This window comes from Ursus arctos, unplaced genomic scaffold (genome assembly GCF_023065955.2).
Source record: "Ursus arctos isolate Adak ecotype North America unplaced genomic scaffold, UrsArc2.0 scaffold_6, whole genome shotgun sequence".
Lineage (NCBI taxonomy): Eukaryota > Metazoa > Chordata > Mammalia > Carnivora > Ursidae > Ursus > Ursus arctos.
In genome coordinates, this window is record NW_026623078.1 from 86,267,192 (window position 1) to 86,279,920 (window position 12,729).

At 62.6% G+C, this 12,729-nt stretch overlaps 1 protein-coding gene across 2 annotated transcripts in view; it reads right to left on the reverse strand.

Moving 5' to 3' along the window:
• CPSF1 (cleavage and polyadenylation specific factor 1) overlaps window positions 1–11,862 on the reverse strand; it is a 13,979-nt gene extending 2,117 nt beyond the window's left edge. Inside the window, exons 1-27 of one of the 2 annotated variants that reach the window (XM_026488810.4) lie at window positions 11,771–11,862; window positions 11,512–11,670; window positions 5,644–5,671; window positions 5,409–5,551; window positions 5,239–5,319; window positions 5,003–5,154; window positions 4,778–4,924; window positions 4,561–4,700; window positions 4,379–4,489; window positions 4,209–4,302; window positions 4,031–4,118; window positions 3,836–3,958; window positions 3,702–3,753; window positions 3,520–3,614; window positions 3,377–3,451; window positions 3,173–3,253; window positions 3,008–3,097; window positions 2,706–2,816; window positions 2,490–2,631; window positions 2,226–2,404; window positions 2,017–2,153; window positions 1,742–1,916; window positions 1,450–1,656; window positions 1,280–1,369; window positions 1,046–1,189; window positions 818–970; window positions 35–151 (exon numbers count right to left, since the gene is read on the reverse strand). In XM_026488810.4, the coding sequence (XP_026344595.1) occupies window positions 35–151; window positions 818–970; window positions 1,046–1,189; window positions 1,280–1,369; window positions 1,450–1,656; window positions 1,742–1,916; window positions 2,017–2,153; window positions 2,226–2,404; window positions 2,490–2,631; window positions 2,706–2,816; window positions 3,008–3,097; window positions 3,173–3,253; window positions 3,377–3,451; window positions 3,520–3,614; window positions 3,702–3,753; window positions 3,836–3,958; window positions 4,031–4,118; window positions 4,209–4,302; window positions 4,379–4,489; window positions 4,561–4,700; window positions 4,778–4,924; window positions 5,003–5,154; window positions 5,239–5,319; window positions 5,409–5,551; window positions 5,644–5,671; window positions 11,512–11,655 (3,099 nt within the window). In that variant the 5' untranslated portion in view covers window positions 11,656–11,670; window positions 11,771–11,862. The remainder of the gene's footprint in view (window positions 1–34; window positions 152–817; window positions 971–1,045; window positions 1,190–1,279; window positions 1,370–1,449; window positions 1,657–1,741; window positions 1,917–2,016; window positions 2,154–2,225; window positions 2,405–2,489; window positions 2,632–2,705; window positions 2,817–3,007; window positions 3,098–3,172; window positions 3,254–3,376; window positions 3,452–3,519; window positions 3,615–3,701; window positions 3,754–3,835; window positions 3,959–4,030; window positions 4,119–4,208; window positions 4,303–4,378; window positions 4,490–4,560; window positions 4,701–4,777; window positions 4,925–5,002; window positions 5,155–5,238; window positions 5,320–5,408; window positions 5,552–5,643; window positions 5,672–11,511; window positions 11,671–11,770) is intronic. The other variant, XM_057307812.1, reaches the window with a different exon arrangement.
• Between the last annotated feature and the right edge of the window lie 867 nt (window positions 11,863–12,729).

Consider the following 12,729-nt stretch of genomic DNA (forward strand, 5'->3'; position numbering starts at 1 on the left):
GGGGGTCCCCGGCCCTAAGAGGGCGGGCTCAGACCTTGGATTCCACGTGGTAAGCCACATAGTGGGCTGTGCAGCGCAGTGGGATCTTCCTGACGGGCCACGGGGCGTCATAGGACAAGTAGGCGGGCAGGACGCTGATCCTCAGCTCACCCTGGTGGATGGGGGACGAGGGCAGTGAGGCCGGGCACCTGCCAAGGGTAGGACAGGCAAACCCGGGCTTCCGAGGGCTCCACGAGGCCAGCCCTCAGCTCTACCGGAACTGGGGTGTGCAAGGGACTGAGACTTGCTGTCCTGTGCTTCACGGCCTTCCCATCCCTTCCCCAGGGCTCACCAGGGCTGGGATGCTGGCCACAGTCATGGCCTAGGCCCAGAGGAAGCTGGAGGCTGCAGGCAAAAGGTTACCCACACTGGCCAGGCCAGAGTCCGCACAGACGAGGGGACTCCTACTGGGGCCCCCGGCCATTGTCCTTCACCCGCAGTCCTAAGTGTGTCAGTACCTACAGAGCATTTGCCACATTATCATCACGAGTCCCCATGCTGGCATCACAGATGAGGAAACGGGGCTCAGAAAGGGTGAGCACCTTGCCCAGAGTCACACAGGTCCTGAAGGGCAGACCAGTGAGTGGACCTGGCCCCGCAAACAGGTGCCCTCGTGGACTGCAGCTGCCACTCCCGACTGCCCTGTCCTCCAAACCTTCCCAGTCTCACCTCCTTGACCTTGGCCTTGTCCACCTGCTAGACGCCCCAAGGTCCCCAGCACCTCCTCCTGACCCAGGCAGGGCAACAGGGGGCAGCGCGGGCCCTGGGGTCTCCCTACCTGTCTGTTGAAGTACAGAAAGCCACGGGGACAGTTGACGTTGTGGAACGGGGCAAAGGAGTCAATGGGACCGTCGATGCCCATAGGGTGCAGCCGCAGGGCCCCCCGGCCAGTCACCAGGAGCCAGTGAGGGGAGGGGCCGCAGATGAACACCTGAGGGCAGGCACTGTGAGGTGAGGCCCCGTCTGCCCCACCCTGGGGTCCCCCCAGAGCCGCCTGCCTACCCACCCCTGAGTAGCCATAGATGTCCTCGAAGTAGCGGAACCGGGCCACGCGGCCACGGGCCCCAGCCCCCTCCTCGGCACTGCCGCCTTCCACTTTCTTCTTGGACGGCTTTGGCTTTTTCTCTCGGAAGTTGATGTTGTGAGGGACCTGGAGGGGGTGGTGCGCCATGAGGGCCAAGTCGTGACCCCCACCCCGTTCCACGTCCACCCCAGGCCCAGCTCAGCCCGCTCACTGCACCTTCTTGAAACGGACTTTGAGGTTTCCCTGGCCGAGCTGGGAGTCGTGGGGGAAGGCCTCGTAAATGAGCAGCTCCTGGTCCACGTGCACCTGGGGGGCAGTGCAGGGTCACCAGGGGGAGCGGAGGCACCCGGCCGGGCCACCACGGGGAACAAAGGGCCTGCACTCACCAGGAGGTAGGGCCTGCTCTGGCGACTCCCAAGCGCCACCAGCAGTACCTCCTTGACAAGGGGCAGCTCCCCCTGGCGCGTGGCCTCCTCCTTTCGGGCCTCGCCCTGCGTGGTGGGCTGACCAAAGGAGCTGTCCACCAGGACCCGCTGCCCCACAGGGAAGTTCTTCACCAGGAACACCAGCCGCCAGTCAGGGAGCTGATAGATCTGTGTGGGGAGCGGGGTCAGCAGCCACAGGAAGCCATGGGAAGCGGGGGACAAGGAGCCGCACCGGGCACGGGGCGCCACACACCTCCATGGTTCCGTTTTCCCGCACGAGCAGGCACCAGTGGGTGGGCTCGGCCCGGAACGGGGTGGGGTCCCGGTCTGCAGGGGGCTGGCTGCTCCTGCGGGCCTCCTCCTTGCTGGGGCTGAAGAGGGAGCCCGAGTCGCCGTACAGCATCTCCTCCTCATCATCCACGGTGGGGCTAGAGGCCGGGGCATCCGTCACACGGGGCCGGCGCATCCGTCACACGGGGCCGGCCGCAGGGCCCCCAGCCCCAGCCTGTGCCCCGGCTGCCCACGTACCTGGTTTCTGAGCCCTGACCCTCCGCCTCTGAGCCGCCGCGGCCCCCCAGCTCATCGCGGGCCCCGCCCAGGCGGCTCTCAGTAGTGAACATGCCGCTGACGTCTCGGTACACGCACAGCGCGATCACCTTGGACTGCTGCAGGGCAGAGGCAGGGGCTCAGCACGGGGTGGGGGAGGAGGGTGGGCTGCGGGCACGGCGGGTGCTTACGTGGTGCAGCGGGGGCTTGTGCAGCGCCAGGCGGTGGTGACGGCCCCCATACGAGTCGCTCTTGAGCAGGAACATGGTGACATGGCCCTCGGCGCTCATGATGACCACGTAGGGGTCAGCCACGGCACACTGCACGATGGGGGAGCCCAGGTCCACGGGGATGAAGTGCAGCTGGTTCACTGCGGGCACAGGACGGTCAGCACTGGGTCATCAGCACCCAGCACCCTTGTCTGGCCGCCCGCCCGCCCACCCACCCGAGCCCACCTCCTTCCAACAAGCGGATGCCAAGCGGCGACACCTGCACAATGTAGCGGCTGTCCCCGATGTTGCCGGCGAAGACCGTGGGGCCCTGCGTGGCAAAGCCGCTGGTGTCCAGCTCCATGATCTCCTGCCCTGTCTGCAGGATCTGCAGGCGGTGGGGAGTGAGGCGCACCACCACGGTGGGACCCCGCCCCGGGCTGCCAGACCCCCGCCCCCTACCATGGTGGAGTCTTCCCGGCTCAGGATCAGGAACCCGTGTCTTCGTCCATCGTCGTCCGCCTCAAGGGCGCTGGGCTCCTGCTCTGCCCCCTCCCCCTTGGGGGTCTCCTCCTGTAGACAGCAGAAAGGGAGCAGGAATCACACCACCAGCCAGGGGTGTCGGCCTCAGACAGCCCAGCAGAGCCCCGTCCCGGGCCCCACTGCCTCCAGGCCACCACGAGCTCGGGCCGAGTCCACACGGAGGGCAGCACTGGGTCACTTGCCCCACTCGGGGCCTCCTGGCCAGCCCAGGCTCCACCTACTTGCTCCTTACGCACAGGGGCGATGACTGTCCACATATCGTAGCAGCCAGGAAGTTCAAAGGTCGTCACCACCTGGGGCCGGATGCTCTTCTGGAATGACGATGGGGGCTGTCAGTCCACCCAGGTCCCCCCGGGAGGCACCACCCGGCCCCCAACCCCACGTACCTGTAGCACGGACAGGGCCCCGTTCTTCCCATAGCCAGAGCACACCACGATCTCCAGGTCTGGCTCGGGGCTGTTCTGAAACTGCACAGGGGCTCAAAGTAAGGGCAGGCCCCAGCAGCCCACGTCCCCATCTCCCTGCACAGGGGCTGAGAGGAAGGGCAGGCCCCAGCACCCCATGCCGCCCATGTCTCCACCCGACGGCACCTCTTCAGAGAGGAAGGCAGGCTCGCCCATGGCAGCGTTGGCACAGGGTCCAATGTTGAGGATGCTGTCACAGACCTGCAGACGCAGCCGGGCTCAGGCAGGCCACCCAGCGTGGGAGCCCCCCCCCCGGGCCCCAACCTCACCTCAAAAGAGTAAGTGGCCAGCTGTGTGCCCGACTGGGCCTCGCTGCCATACACTTCAATCTCGTCCACCTCGTCCTGCGGCATGGACTTGCCCCCTGCAGCAGATGGGGACGGAGTGTGAGCCCACCCCGGTCACCTGGCCCCCAGGCCTCACCCGACCAGCCCGGGTTCTCCAGCCTCACCCGACCAGCCCGCTGTGGAGTCCACTCGCTTCTTCTTCGACGGAGGCTCTTCCTGTGAGGCAGGAGGGGGCAGTGAGCAGCCCCGAGGCGGCCCCTGCACAAGGGCCGTGTCCCGACAGGTCCCGCGCACCCACCTTGTCCGCAGCCTCTCGGACGGCGCTGGCTGGGGGCTCCTGCAGCTTCTCCGTGTACTTGAGAAGGAGCGAGTTCCCCAGGCGAGAGCCGAGGAACAGGTACCCGGGCTCCATGGTGACCATCTGAAGAGGGTGGGTGGTGAGGCTGAGGCCAGGCCCACCCCCAGGGCCACTCCCCCCCTCCCCTCAACTCACGCTGGTGGTGAGGACGCTGGCAGCGGCCTTGTCGAAGTGGAAGGCGCGGACGCTGCGCATGCCGTCGGTGATGAGGGTCAGCACGTAGCTGCCGGGAGGGAGGGGAGCATTGAGCTGGGGGCGGGGTTGAGGGGCGGGGTCAGAGGGCACAGGGCTCACTGAAGGGACGGAGACGCACATCTCACCGCCCTTGAGGGAGATGACCATCTTGTCATAGGAGATGAAGGCCGCCTGCGCGCAGTCCAGGGTGATCCGCACGCCCTCCTGGGTGCCTGTGCCGAGCGCCGTCAGCCAGACTCCACACCCGCCACCATCCCTGCCCCCTGTCCTGCCCCTGCCCATACTCACGAAGGGGAAAGGCAGTGGTGCCGGTGGTGAGGCCGTTGAGAGCCACGCCGTACGGGGGGACGCTCTGATTCAGGTATAGCAGCGAGTTGACCGCGAAGACCACCACCCCACCTGGAGAGGGACAGGCTGGTGGGCAGGGCTCCGCTCCCCGCACTATGCCCCCCCACCCCCACGGCCCTCACCTATGGGCTTGGGCACAGCAAGGGCCTGGGTGCAGTCGAAGGGGAGGCTGGTGAGGGACCAGATGACCGGATGGACCTTCTGCGTGATGTTCAGGGAGATGGCCACGATGGAGCACGTGTCCTGCCGCACAGCCACCCGCCTGGGGGCAGACAGGTAGGTCGGCCAGGGCTGCGTGGCCGGTCCCCCAGCACTGGAGCCCCAGCCCCGGGGCCTCACCCTGGCCAGGTCTGGTTGGGCTCGAAGAGGATGAGCAAGGTGGGCTCGTAGTAGCCGTGCAGGAACTGCAGGTCCACGATGTTGAGCAGCTTCTCGTCCAGGCCCCGCACGTCGATGATGTAGCTGGGCAGGAAGCTGGACCTCTGCCTGGGAGCAACGGGCTTCAGTGGGCAGAGGGAGCGGGGGACACGGACGCAGGGAGCCCCGCCCTGCCGCAGTACTCACCCCTCCCCCATAAGCCCCTCGTGCTCCTCGGCCAAGCTCTCCCTGCGGAAGGGCAGGACCACCAGGCGCGTGCCGTAGATGAGCATGGCTGCGCAGCGCCCGTCGGGGTCCACCCGCACCCGCGGCGTGTGCACGTTCTGCACAAACCCATCCTGGGGACAGAGGGCATCATCAGGCGGGCCCGGGGTAGGAGGCCCAGGGGAGCAGGGAGGGCTGGGGGCGTGGCCTGGCCCTACCCGCAGCTCGGGCTCCTCGAAGTAGTGCAGAGACAGGGTCTTCAAGTCATGGGTGCCCGGGTCATACTCCACCACCGACAGCTAGAAGGCAGCAAGCAGGTCAGAGCTGGGGCCCGCCCACGGCCCTCCGGGCCCCCACACCGACTCCCACCTCCAGGCCCGTCGCCCACCTTGGCGTCCTTAAAGCTCAGGAGCAGGGCGTCCCGCTTGGCTCCCGCCAGCTGCACACTGGCCATAGACATGACGTTGCCGAAGAAGGAGAAGGAAGCCACCAGCTCCAGCTTTTCCCGGTGCTCCCGGTGGGCCTTTCCCTCTGGGGGACAGGCCGGTGGGTCCAGGTCGGGGCCCGCACCCCAGCCCCCGCAGTCCCAGGCCTGTGGTCAGGGCAGCCACCCTTGTGCTCACCTGTGCTCCTGTCATTCTTGGTTGGTGCCTGGGAGGGAAGAGGAGGGTGAGCAGCAAAGCCACACGCCCGGCAGCCCCACCTCATGGGGGGACAAGGAGAAAAGAGCACAGCCAGCCCCCCCCCCCAACTGCGGTACAGACCACACTTCTAGGCACTTCTGGAGACAGCCGCACGCAGCCCAACCCAACGTGCACCAACACGCTCGTACCCTGGGTCCCCAGCGTGGCCACAGGGCTTCTCCGAGAGCCCCCCGTCATGGCTTCCCCAACAGCCCACTCACTCGTACGCACAGGCGTGGGGCGGGGGGTGGCAGAGGGAGAGAGAGAATCTCAAGCCGACTCTGCACTCAGCACAGAGTCGACACGGGGCTCGAGCTCACAACCCTGAGATCATGACCTGAGCTGAAATCAAGAGTCGGACCTCAACTGACTGAGCCTCCCAGGCGCCCCGTGAAAGTTTTAATGATGGCAAAGAAGGTCATTTTTAATGCACTTGTGCTATGGGGCAAGCACCCTGAAAAGAGCTGCTTGAGAAAAACCATATAATTAACTCGTACAGAAAAGGCATTTCATACATCCCATAGCTATGCCACGACAACGAAAACCAGAGGACTTCACCAGGAAATTCTACCAAATGTTCCAGAAATGATGACAAACTTAAACACCAAACATCACCAAAATGAAACCAAAGACCCACTGGTCCCGGGCTGATGGCACCTCAGGGGGTGCAGGCCCCGACACCGATCGTGCACGTGGGACAGGAAGTCGAAGCTGCGTCCTCGCAGTACCTGCAAGCCAGCCGGTGACACGTGGAAAGGCTACTGCACCACACCCAGACTAGGTCGCCCCAGGAAGGCAAGAGTCGTTCAGCACAAGAACGGCCACTATCAACGTTAGGGAGAAAAGTCCTATATCGTTTCGAGAGAGAAAAAAGCATATGATAGGGGCGCCTGGGTGGCTCAGGTCATGATCCCGAGGTCCTGGGATCGAGTCCCGTATCAGGCTCCCTGTTCGGTGGGGGGGTCTGCTGCTCCCTCTCCCTCTGCCCCTCACCCTGCTTGTGCTCTGTCAAATAAATAAATAAAATCTTTAAAAATTAAAATAAAGGAGGAAAGATGAGGTCGCTACGTTGATGTTGGAGAAACTAGATCTTAAGATAAAAAGTCCTGGAGATAAAATGGAACATTTCATGACAAAAATGTCAGTTCAAACATAAAACCTTTTTCTACATTTGTCTCATATACACCTAGTAACACAGCTTTAAAATAGAAACGTACACACAAAATTCTCGACAGTCTTACAGGGCGAGTGTTCCACCTTGTTAGTCTTTAAAGTTATTGTGGATATGTTTCCTTTTTGGCTCTTCCGTGTAAATCTGAGATTCAGACTATGAAATCTAATGAGCAACCGCTTGCAACTTCGAAAGACACTGAATTTATAGATCAACCTGATGGACATCTCTACAATATTGAGATTTCCCATCCATACCATCAATTATTTTCCACTTACTTGGGATTTCCATTAAGTGCTGTACATTCTTCCTCCCAAAGGTGACAGGGGCCTTCCTGCTGCCCAGCTGCAGCCCTACTGCTGCCCCAGGCCACGCACTCACCCACTGACCACACGCAGCTTCACACTGTGCCCCGGCCCAAGCTGCCCTTACTTCCCACCTCACCGGGAGGACTGGGTCCCAGGCATAATGCCTACCCCCACCCCACTTGCTCTGTGCTCTACACCTTCCACATTCCTGCCACCAGGGAGCTGTCACTACTGCAGCCACCTGCACGAGATTCCGTGGGGCAGATTCAAGACAGCCTCACGAGGCCCGTCACCCCTCTCTGGAGTCTGGGCTTGCGGTGGCCCTGAACAGGCTGTGAATGAAACTGGTGGGGTGCCTGGGTGGCTCAGTCGTTAAGCGTCTGCCTTCGGCTAAGGGCGTGATCCCGGAGTTCTGGGATCGAGCCCCACGTCAGGCTCCTCCACTAGGAGCCTGCTTCTTCCTCTCCCACTCCCCCTGCTTGTGTTCCCTCTCTTGCTGGCTGTCCCTATCTCTGTCAAATAAATAAATAAATAAATCTTTTTAAAAAAAAAAAGAAAAAAGAAAAGAAACTGGTGCCATGCCCCCAGGGCCTGGCCCTTGTGAGGACCGGCAGCTTCCCCCTTCGCCTCCAGAGCTGCCGAGTAAGAAGCCCAACTACTTGGAGGCCACTGTGCTGCCAGGAAAACCAAGGCAGCCAGGTGGGGAGAGGTGGGGAGAGAGATGGAGAGCAGCCAGCTTGCCTCCAACTCTTCAAGTCACCCAGTCGAAGCCCAGACCTCACAGAGCATAGGCCAGAGACCTCCACGGTCCACGGTGCGCCCTGTCCAAACTCCCAAGACACTCACAGAGGCACGCCCCACAGTACCAGGCCGCTGTTCCAGAGCGCTGACGAGACTGATCCGGAACGCTCTCCAGCGGCCTCCCATCAGCCCCATCTCCGGCCCCACGCACGTCTCTCTGACTTGAGAGTTGGCAAACTTTCCCACAATGAGCCGAAGAGCAAATATCTGACTTCAGCTCGGCAGCCACGTGCAGTCTGTTTGGAATTTTCACAACTTGGAAGATGTACAAAGCTCCCTTAGATTTCAGTGGGCTGGGGTGGGGGGGTGCACGGCCGCACTGGCGGGCCCTCTGCTGTGCACACGTGCTACCACGCTCACATCTTTAAAAACCCTGTTTTCCCGCCGGTTACCGCTCCATCTCTTCGATTCCCTTCGCACAAATCCTTCTGGAGATGCTCACCGTTACTGGTCCCCTTTCTCTGGTGGGCTCTAAACCCTGCAGGCCCACGTCCCCGTCCCCCAGTCAAGAGTCCCCAGGGCCTCCAGGTCTTGTGCCTCACCTGAGGCTGGGCAGCGTCAGGCCCCCAGTTTGCTACCTCCCAAGCGTGGCTCCCCTCCCGCCTCCCTGGCCACACCTCCTGCGACCCCTCCTTGGCCTCTTTTCTTCCCAATGTCTTAGACTGGGGCACCCCACGCCCCAGGGCCATCTTCTGGGTGATCCCAACCAGCTTCAGGGTCTGAAGAGCCCACTGCAGCTCCAGCCCAGACCCTGCACCTCAACACAACTCCTGTCCCCAGCTCTCCGTCCACCTCACAGTGGGCTGCGGAATGAGCGCCCTGACAGTCTGTAGCGGCTGCAGTCTACGACGGCCTCTCCCACTGGCCAGGGCTGGTCCTGAGCCGTACCAAGTGGCAGAATGGCAGTGTGCCACGTCTACCTCGGGTTATGAAGACACCATGGCTCCTCGGTGACTTGTTCTTGCTCAGCCTTCCTTCTGCGGGAGGCTGCCCTGGGGTGAGGCCCACATGGAGGACTGAGGCCTCCTTCCAACAGCAGTGTGAGTGAGAAGCAGAAACTCCAGCCCTGACTGAGCCTTCAGAAGACAGCCGCCCCGCAAACCTCTAACCGCCACCTCCGGAGAGCCTGTGCGAGCCGCCCAATGAGCCACTCCTGGCTTCCTGACCCTCAGAAACCGGGAGGCACTATCTGTTGCTGAAGCTTCTAAGTTCTGGGGCGCCCAGGTGGCTCAGTTGGTGAAGCGTCACCTGCAGGCTCACATCATGATCCCAGGGGCCTGGGATCGGCCCCACATCGGGCTCCCTGCTCAATGGGGAGCCTGCTTCTCCCTCTCCCTCTGCTGCTGCTCCCCCTGCTTGTGTGCGTGCTGACACCCAAAAAAAATCTTTAAGAAAAATAGCCTCTAAGTTTTGGGGTACCTTGTCCTGCAGCAACAAGCAACTAATGCAATGTCCGAAATGGAGCTCCTCCTCCCATGTCTGCATTCCACCTTCTCCATGTCAGGTAACAGCAGCTCCACCCCTCCTGGTACTCAGACCAAACCTGGGCCCCTCACGCCCTCACACCCCACATCCTGTCCATCCTGAACCTGACTGCTTCCTACTACCTCCACTGTCTAATGCCCCTGACTGGTCTCCCTGCAGGCCCCCCTGCCACCTCCCTACCGCCTCTTCCACACAGAGTGACCCTTGTGAAACACAGGTCAGGTCACTCCTTAACTTCACCTCTGAGTTAGCACTCGGTCCCTACGATGACCTAAAAGGTCGCCATGCTGATACCTGGCCCCCACCTCGTCACCCCTCGGACCTTCTGTCCTCTCCTCACTCCCCCCCTTTTTAGGTAACCTCTACGATCAGTGTGGCGCTTCAGCCCACAACCCGAGATCAAGAGCCACACGCGCTTCTCCTCCTCACTCCCCCTTCCTCAGGGCCTGTTGGCTGATCTTTCTTTTTTCTTTTTTTTTTTGAAAGAGAGAGGGAGAGAGAGAGTGGGGTTTGGGGAGGGGCAGAGAGAGAGAATCCCAAGCAGGCTCCACAGCCAGCATGGAGCCCGACCACGTGAGGCTCCATCTCATGACCCTGAGATCATGACCCGAGCGGAAATCAAGAGTCTGGACGCTTAACCCACTGACCACCCAGGCACTCCCCCCTCTTGGCTGGTTCTTAAGCACCAGCCCTGACTGCCCTAACACCTTCACCTGCCACCCACAAGGCTCTTGCCAGCACCTCCTCCTCGCCTGCTCAAAACCCGACTTTGCAAGGAGGCGACATTTAACACCACTCCCGCTCCCCCACCCTGCTCTGCTGGTTTCCAGGGCACTTCATAACTGGCTGTGTCCGGTCGGTCACCCCCTGGAAAAGGGGCACCACCAGGGCAGGTCTCGCTGCCTGTAGTGCTAACCAGCATCTCCTCACAAGGCCTCTGCACAAACACGTCTGTGGAGAAAACGAGTGGGTGAACACCAGCATTCAGGGTGGGCTGTGAGCTTCCAGTCGGCCTCTTCAGGCCCACTGGTATCACGGGTATCAGAGAAGGAGGAACTTTACGGGAAGACAGGACTGAAAAACCCGTCTCCGTCCACTGGATGCAGCAAAGACGCTCTCACACAATTCGCAGGCTGACTCACTCGTTCATTGTAAGCAATCTCTACACCCAACATGGGGCTCAAACTTGCAACCCCGAGATCAAGAGTCTCGCGCTCTTCTGACAGAGCCCGCCAGGCACCCGCATCTTTATTTGCAAGACCTCTTTTTCAGTTTTTTGACTGAAATTTTGACAAAAGGCAAATACTGACCTCAAAACTGCCACTATCACAAAAGCTTAAACTAAGATTTTTTTTTTTAAGGACACACACTCAGTCACAAAGCTCTCCCTATAATACTCCAGCCTTTCCTGTTTGGCTTTCTTCACCGTGTATTACCAGTACAGCAATCCGCACATTTTGTGCAAAGACGAACACAGGTGTCCAGACGGAGGTGCCAGGAAGGTAGGCCGCTTCTGTGTGCCCCTCGGACCCCGTCCGCCGGCATCAGAGCAGCCTGCCTTCTGCCCCCCGCTCCAGGCCAACGCTGCATGCCCTCTCCGGCCTGCGCCCAGACCGCTCCTTCTGCCCCCAACAGCCTCCACGCCCCATCCCCGGGCTGGGGGAAGTCCTGCTCGCCCCCTGAGAACAGGTAAGAAACCCACTGTCGCAAGAAGCCTTCCCGGGCCAGCCGGCGCCTCGGCAACCAAAGCAGCGCTGCGCTTCCGCTGTGGACGGGCTCATCACAGCCCGGTGACCTCCCGTCAGCCCCCCCCCCCCGACGGCCAGCCTTCCCCCTGCCAGGGCGGTCCCCCCGCCGCCAGGCCCCGACCGCACGTGCGGCGCTGCCCCGCCGGCTCACAGGTGCGCCTCGGGTCAGGGCCGAGTCCCCGCCCGGAGCTCCGCGGCCCCGCTCCCCCCGCACCCCCACCGCCGCGCACGCAGGAGCCGCCGAGCGGCCGCGCGAGCACAGGAGTCGGGCGCGGGGCGAGCGGCCCGCACCCACCTCGGCGTCGCGGTTGAGGCGGTACACGTAGAGCTGCGAGGTGCCGGCCACCACGAGGTTGCGCTCGCTGTTGTTGAAGAAGTTGCAGTACATGGAGAACTCCAGGCCGGTGGGCGGATGCGCCTGCTTGTACACGGCGTACATGGCGCCGAGCCCGAGCTGCGCGGGGCCGGGGCCACAGGATGAGCGGGGCCGCCGCGCACGCCCCCGGCCCGGCGCCCCCTGCCCCCTCCCCGGCCGCGCGCGGGCGCCCGCCCACCTGGCGGTTGGAGCCGGCTCGCGGGGGAACGGGAGCGCGACGCACAAGGCCCGGGCCGCCCCGGAAGCTGAGCGCGGGGGTTCCGGGCGACCGCGCCTGCGCAGCGCCGCGGGGGCGGTGGCGGCGGGAGGGGCGACAGCGACGCCTGGTGGCAGAGGGTGGCGGGGCGGCCTCGCGGCTCTGCTCCCAGGCTCTGCGTCCAGAGCCCCGAAATCCCGAGCTCGCTCGAAATCCAGCGCCCCGAACCTGGGCAACCGGCGGCGGGTGGGGAGCGGGGCGGTGGATGCGGGGCTCAGGGCCGGCGAGGCCGGGCTGGGGGCCCCCTCCCCCGCCCAGGCTGGGGTCCGCGGAGGGTCTCGGCCGCAGGAGGAGGCGCCGTTTCCCCTCCAAGCCGGCGTGGGCGAGGCGCCGTGCCGGGTGCTGGCGGGCGCCGGGAGGGAAAGGACGCTCCCGGCAAGGGCCGCTAGTGTGAAGGACCCGACGAGTCCAGGGTCGGCACAGTTTCCTGGAGAGCTGGCCTGAGGTCGCCGCGCCCCGCGGGGTTGAGGGTCATCCCTCTAGGACGTGAGGGCTCGCGATTTTGCCATTCTCGCCCTCTGCTTTCTCCCCAGGCCTAGCACAGCTGCCCACTTGGGAGACTGGAGCCAGGACCGAGCACAGCTAACAGACCTCTCCTCGCTTGGCAGGGACTCGCCCTAGGTACCCTCGCACAGACCTGGGACCTAGAAATGGAATCATAAGAAGTAAAACAAGGGAGAAAGTGTAGTCACACCCAAGAAAATGGCATAAAAGTACTTGTTCCTGTTGCGTCCGTATCCGCCCACTTGCTCGTGTCAGCAACAAGGCTCCAAGTTTGGACCCTTGGGAGTGGTCAAAGGGATCACTGGATGCCCAGACAGGTGTGTGAGCCCTAAGCCACACCAAAGCCCTTTAAAGGTAAGAAAAACTGTAACCAGAAC